The sequence below is a fragment of the Hipposideros armiger genome, unplaced genomic scaffold, assembly GCF_001890085.2.
Source record: "Hipposideros armiger isolate ML-2016 unplaced genomic scaffold, ASM189008v1 scaffold_148, whole genome shotgun sequence".
Classification (NCBI taxonomy): Eukaryota; Metazoa; Chordata; class Mammalia; order Chiroptera; family Hipposideridae; genus Hipposideros; species Hipposideros armiger.
The window spans coordinates 1223976-1235786 of NW_017731498.1; the positions used below are offsets into that span (position 1 = coordinate 1223976).

General features: G+C 35.8%; 1 protein-coding gene across 2 annotated transcripts in view; it reads left to right on the forward strand.

Moving 5' to 3' along the window:
* Positions 1–11345, forward strand: part of SPRYD7 (SPRY domain containing 7) — a 17532-nt gene extending 6187 nt beyond the window's left edge. Inside the window, exons 3-5 of one of the 2 annotated variants that reach the window (XM_019650820.1) lie at positions 1579–1745; positions 6309–6411; positions 9509–10473. In XM_019650820.1, coding sequence (XP_019506365.1) covers positions 1579–1745; positions 6309–6411; positions 9509–9606 — 368 coding nt within the window. In that variant the 3' untranslated portion in view covers positions 9607–10473. Of the gene's footprint in view, positions 1–1578; positions 1746–6308; positions 6412–9508 lie in introns of both variants that reach the window. The other variant, XM_019650821.1, reaches the window with a different exon arrangement.
* Positions 11346–11811: the final 466 nt, after the last annotated feature.

Below are 11811 nucleotides of genomic sequence, written 5' to 3' on the forward strand. Positions count from 1 at the left end.
ACGGCGTGGGTTGCAGCCCCTGTGGCAGTGGGTTGCCGTGGGCTACCTTGTGTAGCCAGCAGCCAGCGTGAGTGGCCAGCAGCCGCAGTGAGCGGCCATCCAGAAGCTGGAGAACAAAAATGACAGCAACTTGTCTGTTCCCCTTCCCCCAATTCCCCAGCACTGTTCCCATCCCCCCAATTCCCCAATAAAAATCTTTATAAAACAAAACAAAACACCAGTGTGTTTTTCCATGATCCATCAGCTCCCAGTCAAGTAGTTGTCTTCAGTCTAGTTGTGGAGGGCGCAGCTCCTTAGCCCATGTGGGAATCGAACTGGCAACCTTGGTATTATGAGCCTGCTAACTGGCCGCCCCTCCATTCCATTCTTTTATGAATTAAGTCACTGGCTGCATAGTGCCTGGTTACTGTAATCTTCTGAAGTACAACATACCTTTTCTCAAGAGAAGCAAATATTTTCTTGAGCCTTAAATCTAACACAAATTTTTATGTGGCCTTTCTGTTAAGTATGATATCCTCAGTGATATCCCTAGGATCAAGGTGCTATTGGAGTTTGTAGCGTTGACCTCTCAATGAAAGCTTGAGGCAGTTGTACCAAAATGGATCACAGCATATACAGTTCTTTAGGAGTAAGGAGACTCCATAACTGTTTAGAACTGTTGTCCTGTGAAATTAGTTATATCACCTCTTGTCACTCTTAAAATTGCCCCACTTTGGAGGGTAAATTATGTAGTCAAATAATTTAGGAGGACAAGACAGTGAAGTTTCCGACATGCAGCTTTGTGATAGTCTCACTCAATCTAGAAAAATTCATTGACAACATGGTCTTCAAATCTTCTTCCATTTACAGAATTTGTCCTAACAGATTTTGCTAAAAACTGGGAAGGAAACGGTTTGAAACAAAATCCAGAAATCTAGATATTCTGTTTGGCTGGTTAAGAAAAGAGCTGCTTGCTTTAAACGTCAGCTTAGGCCAAAAGGTTTTAAATTCACTGACTTAAGTTTGGATAAGAAGATGATTTTACACTTTACTGATAATTTTCTCCTTTCCATTATATTGACCGAGCCATATGTTATTTGTCACATGTTTTAGATATAAAACTAAACACAGTAATTTCTCACTTCTCAAAGGCATTGCTCAAAATAGAACCCAAGGCCGTTTAAATTCAATGTGTACCTTTTAAAAAATCTTTCTTGGAGAAGAAGAACAATGAAAATAGCTAGTATTTTTAAATGTTTACTCTGTGCTTTACTTACCCATTTTTTTTGAGTATTTACCCCATTCCAAGTCCTATACTTGAATTATCTCGCTATATCTTATAATACCATTGTGAGGTAAGTACTGTTAGAGTCCACAGTACATGGATGAGGAAGCAGAGAGAGGTTAAGTAACTTACCCAAGGTGACGTAGGTCTTTAAATCTAGGCAGTGCAACCCAGGGCCCACTCTCTGATCTCCTAGGCTGTGCTATGTCTGTAGAGAACGTAGTATAATTCACAAACTACTTTTTAAAGATTTGTTTTAAAAAAGATTAACAAAATAATTCATTATATTTTTAAGAATATCATTATATTTTTAGGAATCTGGGGTGTTGGCGTTGCAACTCAGAAAGTTAACTTGAACCAGATTCCCCTTGGCCGAGATGTGCACAGTATGGTGATGAGGAACGATGGAGCTCTGTACCACAACAACGAGGAGAAAAATAGGCTGCCAGCAAACAGCCTTCCACAGGAGGGAGACGTGGTGGTAAGCTTTCTCATGGAGTTGTCTTCCACTGTAAATTATTAAACTTGAACTGCTTTTAGTATATGTAGTTTTGCCAGGGCGTCTGTGGTTTGAATTCCAAAGCACTGGGATTAGATCTAATAAGGTGGTACATTTTCTTTTAAATACTTTCAGGTGTACAAAACAAAATAATAGACATTTACACCCCTCACAAAGTGATAACCCCCTGTCCCCAATCTACTACCCCTCTGACATCATATATAGCTGTTACAATTCCATTGACTCTATTCCCTGTGCTGTACTCCACATCCGGTGACTATATATACATGTATATAATTATAGTTGACATTCATTATTATTCTACTTCAACTTCAGGTGTATGGTACAGTGGTCAGGCATCCACAGTCTATGAAGTGATCCCCCTAATAAGTCCAGTGCCCATCTGGCACCCTGCATAATCTTTATAACATTACTGATTATATCATCCATACTGTATTTCATATTCCCGGGACTATATTGTAACTAAGGTGTTACATTTTCCAAAGAGAGCACTTGGTGTAGACACTGCCACTTTACCTAACTGCCTTCTCCTTTCTAGAGCTGCCACTGGCCAGGGATGTCAGTATGAGCCCTTATTTCCGTTTAGGAAAATTAAGGACAGGTTGGCTGCTGATCAATATTTCCTGCTTCTCTCACGTCAGAGAAATCTTGGCCCACAATTTTTAAAGTGTGCTGACCCTTATATTAGGAAATAGTAGGTATTTTTCCAGCTGGAGATCTCTTAGAGAAAAATTTTGGCATTTACTAATTTATTATGAACTTCTGTTAAGGAATTTTAATAGCACTTTATCAGGAGTGTTAGTCTTCATTAATCTTATTAAACTGAAAGAAATGGACTCGAAATCCTAGGGCTTTATTTATCAAAGCCACCCTATTGAAAATGTAATCCAAAGATCCCTTTCTGTCTTTTCCAGACACTTCCCCTGATACATCTCATATGGTGTTATCCAAGAACCTTATACACTGAGTTCAGGCTATTAGCTATTGACTGAGAAAAGAGTTCTTGGGCCTTCCTTAGCAAAGGTACCCTTATACACAGAACCATAGGTTCCTGGCTCTGGTACCAAGTGAAAGGAATCTGTAAATAATGAGGGAAAGTTCCTGATAATAAGATGACACAAGGTAAATTCAGATTATTGAATTAAAGAAATACACAGTATTTTGGAGAGAATGAAGAAAGATGTAGGAATTAAGTTTTAATTATGGTCTGATCTCTTTTCTGCAATTTAAAAAATATGAAGAGGGCCGGCCGAATGGCGCGCTGGTTAAGAGCTGGCTTGGGACGCCAGAGGGCCCCGGTTCGGATCCCACATATGAGGGCCAGTGACACTGCCCTCTACAAAAACAAACAAACAAACAAAAAAATACGAAGAACATTTAGTTTTTAAGTAGGTAAACTGTTGAAAGTTTTTTTTCCCCTAAATTGACTTAAGAAAAAAAGAGACGAAGGGCATAAACTATTTTTAAAATCTGCTTTTCCCTGTTCTTCTTTTTGAATAGTTGGTTCTGTGTTTGTAGATCATTGCCAGATGTCTGTAATACAGAACACCGTTATTCAAATGGTTATTTCTTGAAAGAGAATCTTGAAGTCAAGTTGATGCTGTCAACCTGTTTATACTAAAAGATGAAATTCAAACATAAGAAAGGATAATCAGTAACAAATGTTTTCCTTTGTTTATGTACCGAACTTCTACCGTGCATTATTCTTGCCTTCCTCCTTCATTCATTGAGATGACTGATACCACAAATTGACAGATTTAAGAATGTCATTTTTAGTCTGTCAGCATTATTAAATTAGACTTTGAGTTTTCATGCCCATTTGATAAAAGGAGAACTAGAAAAGATGACATATATGCATAATCAAAAAAAGTAAAACATTACCATATTAACTTTAACTAGTTCAAACACTTGAGAACAAATTTCCCCAAATTGCTGACGGTGGCCTAGGAAAAGTAGAATGGATTATAAGACAGGAAAAACATTCTCATATGTGTAGAATTTCAGTCATATGCCATTCTCTGAGGATAAATAAAAAAAATAAGCTTTCAGCATCCAACCAAATGATTGTATTCATATAGTAATCATACAGCACCAACAGGGCCCATGGCAGCACTAGGAAGGCATACCTGAAGCAGCTTATGCGTATTTTTTCCTTTTGTAAACAGTTTTGAAAAGTGCAAGTTACATTCTAAAATTGCACTTTTCAGTTTAATTTCAGAGAGGTTTGATAAATATTCTATGCAATAATAATAGCATACATTTGAAGTGCCTGTCAAAGGTTAAACTGTTTCATCCTCATAATGACCCTATGAAATAGCAGCTAGTATTATTATCACCATTTTACAGATTAGGAAAAGTGAAGTAACTTCTTGTATGGGGTGATCCCAGGGTTATAACACAGGCAGTCTCATTTCAGTCTGTTCTCTAAACCTGCAAACAATTATTGATAAATGCGTGATTATATCAGAATCAAACCTAATTTCTAGACCATGTAAAAGGACAGATTAAATTAGAATATACTTGAACTAAATGCTGCTGATGGGGACGGGGGTGGGGAGGGTGAGGGGGGTGGGGTTGTTCTCATCCTTCCTCACTTCTTTCTCTGGCATTGGGGTTTTGCTGCAAAACTGGAGGCTTGGGTTTAGAACTTGCTTGTAGGTTATGCTGCCACCAGGTGGTGGAGGCTGCCTGGATTACAACCCACTGCTCTGAACGGCTAGATTTCCTGTAGTCTTAGAAAGAGAGTAGCACACTTGGTTTTTTATGGAAGTATGTTTTTGTTTTTTTTAAATGAGAACATACCTCTTCATTAAAGAAGCTAATCCTAGCCATCAGTTAGCTTTGTTATTATATTTAAATACCTAAACTGAAATGAAACAAAGGCAATCTGTTTACCTTTCTCAATATTCCTTAACTTTTAATAAATCATTGTTTAACCCTGACTTTGCTAAGATTTGAAGAGAATATTTAATAGCACTTAACATATTGACTTATGTGAGCCTTTGATGTCTTAACTGGAAAGTGAGGGAGTTAAGATTAGATCATCTGTGAGATCTTTTTCTGCCTTGTGAAAGCTTTTAACTTGATCCAGTTCGAAATCCTTGAAGTGGTTGCTTCTTGGTCAGTGAGGATTTCTCTATTGAAAAATCTCTGCTGTTTATTTTTAATTCTTCCAAGGAAAGCTGTCTTTTTTGTCATCAGTTGGCAGCTATTATTTAAAGTTTTAAAGAGACTTTTAAAAGTTTAACTTTAAAATTACATGCCAATTAAGAGTAAGTATTCCAAAACCATACTGCGTAGGTTTAAATCTGAGCTCTGCCACTTCCTAGCTGCGCAGCCTTAGGCAAATTATTTAACCTCTTGTGCTTTAGCTACCTCATCTGTAAAATGGAGACAATAATAATACCTATCTTGCTATGAGGAATAAATGAGTAAATATGAAGTGCCTAGAATAGTGCTTGATATGTAATACAGGCTAAGTGTTTTCCAGCATCTTAATAATAATTGTTATTTATTGTGATTTTCCTACCATTAATAATGTACAAAGTAATATTTTTCATTCTAAATTGCTTTTAAAAACCTTTTGAGCTTTTTTTTTCAATTTGATACTAATTATAAATTATAGTTGATCCTTGAATATCACAGGGGTTAGGGACACTGACCCTTGCAGTAAAAAATTCGCATATAATTTGTGACTCCCCCAAAACGTAGTTGTCCCTCGGTATCTGCAGGGGATTGGTTCCAGGACTGCCCATGGATACCAAAATCCATGGGAACTCAAGTACCCTGTATAAAATGACATAAATCAATGCATACAGTTGAACCTCTGCATCGAAAGTTGAACCATGGATCGAAAGCAGTGCAGGCATTTATTGGAAAAAAAAAAAATCTGCATATAAGTGACCTGTGCAGTTCAATCCCTGTTGTCCTAGGATCACCTGTATATTTGGTTGTAAACACCACCTTTGCCTTAGTAATACACTTGTCATATTTGAAACCAAGGTAAAGAAATACAGAAATGTATGATTTCTTTTTGGAAATAAGTCGTATAAAGATACTTCTTCATAACTTGGAAACAGTGACAGGTAGTAAGGCCTAATGGTGAAAACTTCACTGTTTGCCTCCCTTGAGATAAAATTCTACATATAGGAGTAGTGTTTCTGTATGAGTTTAAAAGATCTCTGTGTTCTCAGTATGCAGTGGTTATATCATCTATTAAATATTCAAAATATAAACTCCAGATTCTCTAGATATAATACTAGAATTTAAACTGATGGCATTTGTTTTACCTCTAATGTGGACTCTTGGGATTTTACCTCCCCCCAACACACATAATCACCAATTTTTTTAGCTCAGTTCAAACAGAATTGTACCAAATTGTAAACCCATAATGAAAGCTATTGTGACCCTTTGTTTAGTTTTTTGTGTTTCTGTGCTCCACAATCAGTGCTTTCTGACTGACTGTTCAGGTGTTTATTAGACATTTATATTTTTACCATTTTCAATATTTTCTTTTGTTCCTAGGGCATTACATACGACCATGTAGAATTAAACGTATATTTGAATGGAAAAAATATGCATTGTCCAGCGTCAGGTATACGAGGGACAGTGTATCCAGTTGTTTATGGTAAGCTAAAGTATTTCTAAGTATGATTAGATATATGTTAACTTTTGCTTGGCATTTCTCTTAAGTTTATAACTATCATTCAGAAGTCTGGACACGTTGTTAATAAGGACCTTTTTATAGGAAATATACTCAGTAGGATATCATAGTCCTAATTTGCAGGACGAAGGAAGGTTTCTATTCCCAACAGAAGGTGTATAAGTACTATATAGTTTCTGTACAAGTGTGTCCTCCAAGAATTGGGGTAAATAAGATAACCCTAAACTTAATTAATTTTTATTATAGAAAATTTCAAACATATTTAGAAGTAAAGAGAATAATATAATGAACCCTAATATACCCATCACCTGTCTTCCAACACTTACCAACTTGTAGTCAATCAGGTTTCATCTACCCCCAACACTCCTGTTCTTCTCCTCCCCTCCTTGAATTATTTTGAGGCAAATGTCAAATATTATATCATGTATTCATAAATATTTTAAGTGTATCCCTAAAAAATAAGGTATCTTTCTTTTAAAAAAACCCCAAAAACTTAGCCAGAGTGCCTTTATTACTCTATTCTGCTTTGTTTTTTGTTATCAACTTTAAATTAATGGGTATATGATTTTTTTGCCTATGACGTTAGTAGATATTTTTGCATTAAACTACTTTATTTAAGTTCTTAGATTTAAGCCATAATAAAAATGAATTATTAACTTTTTGTAGTAGTTCGCTAGAAAATTAGCAATGTTAGTGAGGACAGACTGGGATGTCAGAAAAGTAAACAATAACAAATAGAAATATTTATTAATGTGGTACTAGCGAAAACCTGTGCTTTTTAATTAAGGTTTTTATTAGTTTTCTTTCTCCTAAATATCACTTTTCAATGATTTTACCTTCTGTGTCTTTGCAAGTAAAAGTGTATTTTTTAACCTGATTTAGGTTAGTTTTCTTTCCATATTGGACAAGCCTAAAAGAAATTCTTTTATTTACTTAAATTAGGAAATGTAGCTTAATATTCAAAATGCTTTAGCCTGAGAAATGAAATAAATATAGGTAGAATGACTGAGTTATACAAATGAGTAGCAAATAAAATTGTTACTTTAAATTGTTTATTTGATTCAACATTATTTTTAACATAATGAAGTTATAGATAGTAAATTATATATAAGTAAAGTGTATTTTATATATTGAAGTTGATAAATCAATCCAGTTAAACCAAATGTTTTAATAGTCCAACACTATTATAGATAAAAATAAAATTTAAGTTCCTTACCTTTTGTCCTCCATCCCATCCCTAATCCTAGATCAATCCAGCCATTCGTTGCCTGTTCTTACAGTCAATCTATGGAGAGAAAAAACTGTGTAACACTGAAGAAAATTGTCGTTGCAAAGTTACGACTTCCAGTGTAATCTAAGCTCAATATTTTTTGGCAAATTCCTTTACATCTCTAAACATTCCAGACCTTCAGCTTGCTTCTTAAACTCACTGTTCATTCTCTGCAGATGACCTTGCCCTCTACTTTATAAAGAAACAGGCTCTCAGGAGTGAATTCAACCTTCCCTCCCTTGCCCAGGAGTGAATTCTACCTTCCCTCCCTTGCCCAGGAGTGAATTCTACCTTCCCTCCCTTGCCCTCCTGAAGCTTTTCTGGATCAGCTCCAATCTTGCCTTTTTTCCATCCCGCCTCAGAGGAAGTGGTACCCTTCATGTTAAAAAGCTCAGTCTGTAGTCTAGATTTCAAACTCCCCAAATCTGGGACTTCTCTTTGTTGGTTATGTCATCTTTATCTCATGTCATCAGCCTCTCTCTTCAATGCCTATAAACATTCCGAGTCATTCATCTGAAAAAACCCTCCCTTAAACTTGCGCCCTTCATTAGCCCTCGGTTTACTCCTCTCTATATGGCTGCATTGCTTATAGAATAGCCTACACCACTGTCTTTACAGTCTTTCATTTGCTCTGCAACCCGATTTGGTTGCCTTTACCAACACTTCACTGAAACCACCCGTTAAAATCACTAGTGACTTCAAAGAATATAAAATCCAGTACTTAACTTTTTTTATGCGCTTATGAATTATAAAATATTTAGTAATGTTCATTAAATATATATGTGCAGTTTAACAAATGGCTAAAAGTGAACACCCATGTCATTACCACAGTCAAGATCACAAACATATTTATCACCCCTAAAAGTTTCCTCCTGCTCCCGTATAGTCCTTACTGCTCACCTCTCCTACCATAGCCCCAACCAGGCAACCACTGATTTGCCTTCTGTCACTACAGATTATCTTATATTTTTAGAGTACTCTGTAGACAGAATCATACAGTTTGTATGTATATGTGGTGTGTGTGTGTGTGTGTGTGTGTGTGTGTATAATATAATATTCTTTCACTCAGCATAATTATTTTAAGAGGCATCCATGTTGTAATTCAGTCATTTTTATTGCCACGGAGCATAGTTCATTGTGTGGATATATCACAATTTGTGTTTCCCTTAATCTGATAATAGATTTGTAGGTTATTTCTAGTTTGGGGCCATTAAAAATAAAGCTGTTACAAACATTCATTTACAAGTCCTTGTATGGATATGTGCATTCATTTCTCCTGGATGAATGCTGTTAAAAACATGGAGATGCTAAGGGAGAGCTGGAGTCCAGTTAACAGTATTGCATCACTGTCGCTTTTCTGGATCTGACACTGTATTGTAGTTATGTAAAGTGTTACCACTGGGGACTCAGTATTATTTTTGCCACTTCCTGTGAATCTATAATTTATTTCAAAGTGAAACTTTTAAAAAAGTTAATACATCTTAATTGCATAAAATTTAGAAAATACAGGTTGGCAAATAAAGAAAAAATTAAAACTATCCAGTCATACCACTTAGAGATAATTATTAGTAATATTTTGATGTATATCCTTTCAGTGTTTTTGATAGATTTTGGTTTTCGTGTGGCTGTTTTTACCCCACAGGATCATATTTTGTAACCTGGACAGTGGATGTGTTTATTCTTCTTGCCTATTGATATTATGGTATTATGGAAAATTTATTTTATAATTATGTATTCATACAAATTAAGGTGTTTGCTTTTAATTTAGTTTCTTTATTTTTCTATCTCTAGTTGATGACAGCGCAATTTTGGATTGCCAGTTCAGTGAATTTTATCATACTCCTCCACCTGGTTTTGAAAAAATATTATTTGAACAGCAGATCTTCTGAATGCATTTGTTTTTGAAACTTGTATCTCTGCACTGTTAAAAGTGTTTACCATTTAATAAAGCTTTAACTGACCTATAGATGAAAATATATTCTTAAAAATATGCTTGTTATTGTTGTTTAAGCAATGTATTCGATATACTACCTGGAAATTGTGTTTTAAAATACTCAATGTTTTGTGATACAAAATCAGCATTTTGGGGAGTTGGTTTATTTAATTCTTATTTAAATAAATATAACTATGGGTTTGATTATCAGTATTAAGTGGATATATGTATATAGATATTTAAAAGGGAATCTTTCTTACATAAAATATTTGTTTTGGTAGAGATATGGAGTTGGGTGGGGTTTTGTCATTCTGAAGTTTAAATCGCATTAACTATTTTAAGTCTGCAGTCCAATAATTTTGTGTCTCAGTGTCCTTTTTTATATAGAATATAACAAAGTGACAGAAATTTATATTATTAGCAACTTCATTTTTAGCAATTTACTGTAAAATGTACACTTTTCTTAAAATTTAAATTGCTGATTTTGTTTGTATATCATTGCTTTTGATTTACTTTCTGAAAGGAGATAAATGTTTTAGTAATTGTTAGAGTATTTTGTTGAAGACCATTAACCTGTATAACTTCAGTACCAGAGTAAGTAGTGGTTGATTGGTGATGTAGTGTACACTGGCAGACATTTAGAATAGTATGATGCTTTAAACTTAAATGTAAATGAGATTATTCTTTTAAGCACTTTTATTTGTCTGTGTTTTCCTGTAAGGAATAATAAAGTAATGGTAATTAAGGAAGATTCACTACTGTATTAAGTACATGTTCTTCCTGTTCTGTTTATTATGCAGTAAATTTATGTCACCCTGGATTATTTCATGAGTTCAGAGATAAGTGAATTCTCTCCATGACCCTGAGCCTTTGTCTAGTTTTCAGTAAGAATCCCCGTCCTTTAGTTTACACCCTACTAACCTGAACTAATCACTGCACACATCTTTGGTACAGTCTCCTTTCTGAATGAGTATGCCAAGGGGACATACATTTCACTGTGTTATCATCAATGATGGCGCAGTATGTTGTACTAGGAAAAGATGGGCATTAGAATCAGATCTGAATTCTAATCTAATTATCCCCTCCTAATCCCATTATCCCCTCAGGCGAGTTCTTCCGGTCTCTCTGAGCCCAGGTTCCCCATTTATAAAAGGGACAATCACACTTGTTTGATAAGATTCTATAACTAGTTACATGAGGTAATATATATAAAACACCTTAACCATCATAGGCACTTAATAAATATAGCTTCCTTGTTGACTCTAAAGCAGTAATTTTCATATTGTGGTCCTCAGACCAGCAGTGTCAGCATCACCTGGGAACTTGTTAGAAATGCACATTCTCAGGTCCCCCCTCCCCACCTACTGAATCAGAAACTGCTGGGGATAGCGCCCAGGAATCTGCATTTGAACAAGCCCTTCAGAGGGTTCTAATACCTGCTAAAGTCTGAGAACCACTGCTCATAAGAGAATTCTTGAGAATGATTGTCTATAAATTTTCTAAGAATTTAAGATAGACTACTTTTGATTTACAGGCAAAATAATCCTGCACAATATTTATTTATTGCTTATTTGGTAGACAAAAACATGACAGTGTATTTTGAAAACAGACATACTTGAGTTACATTTATTTACATAAATCCCAAATTTTACCTCTGAAGATACATAGAATTAAATTAACTGTATGTTATTTATGCTTTTTTGTCTGACTTTCTGTCTTAGTAGTTTTATTTATTTATGTGTTTATTTATTTATTTTAAAGATTTTATTGGGGAATTGGGGGAGGGGAACAGCGTTGGGGAATGGAGGATGGGGAACAAACAGACAGGTAGACAAATTGCTGTTTTGTTTTTCAGTCTAGTTGTGGAGGACGTCACTTCACTGGCCCATGTTGGTGTGATCATTGTGCTCTTCCCGGGTGAGGCAATCGGTCGCTGGTCAGCCGCTCACTGTGACTCACAGCAGCTCTCCTCGGCTGCCAGCCACTGCTGGCTGCCAGCCACTTATGTAGCCCATGGCAACCCACTGCAGCAGGGGCTGCAGCTTAGCTGTGGCTGGCAACTCCCAGCCGCCTAGCTCCAGGTCCAGCTGTTGTTCATCATCTTAGCTGTAGAGGGCTCAGCGTCACTGGCCCTTAATGTGGGATCCAAACTGCGGCCCTG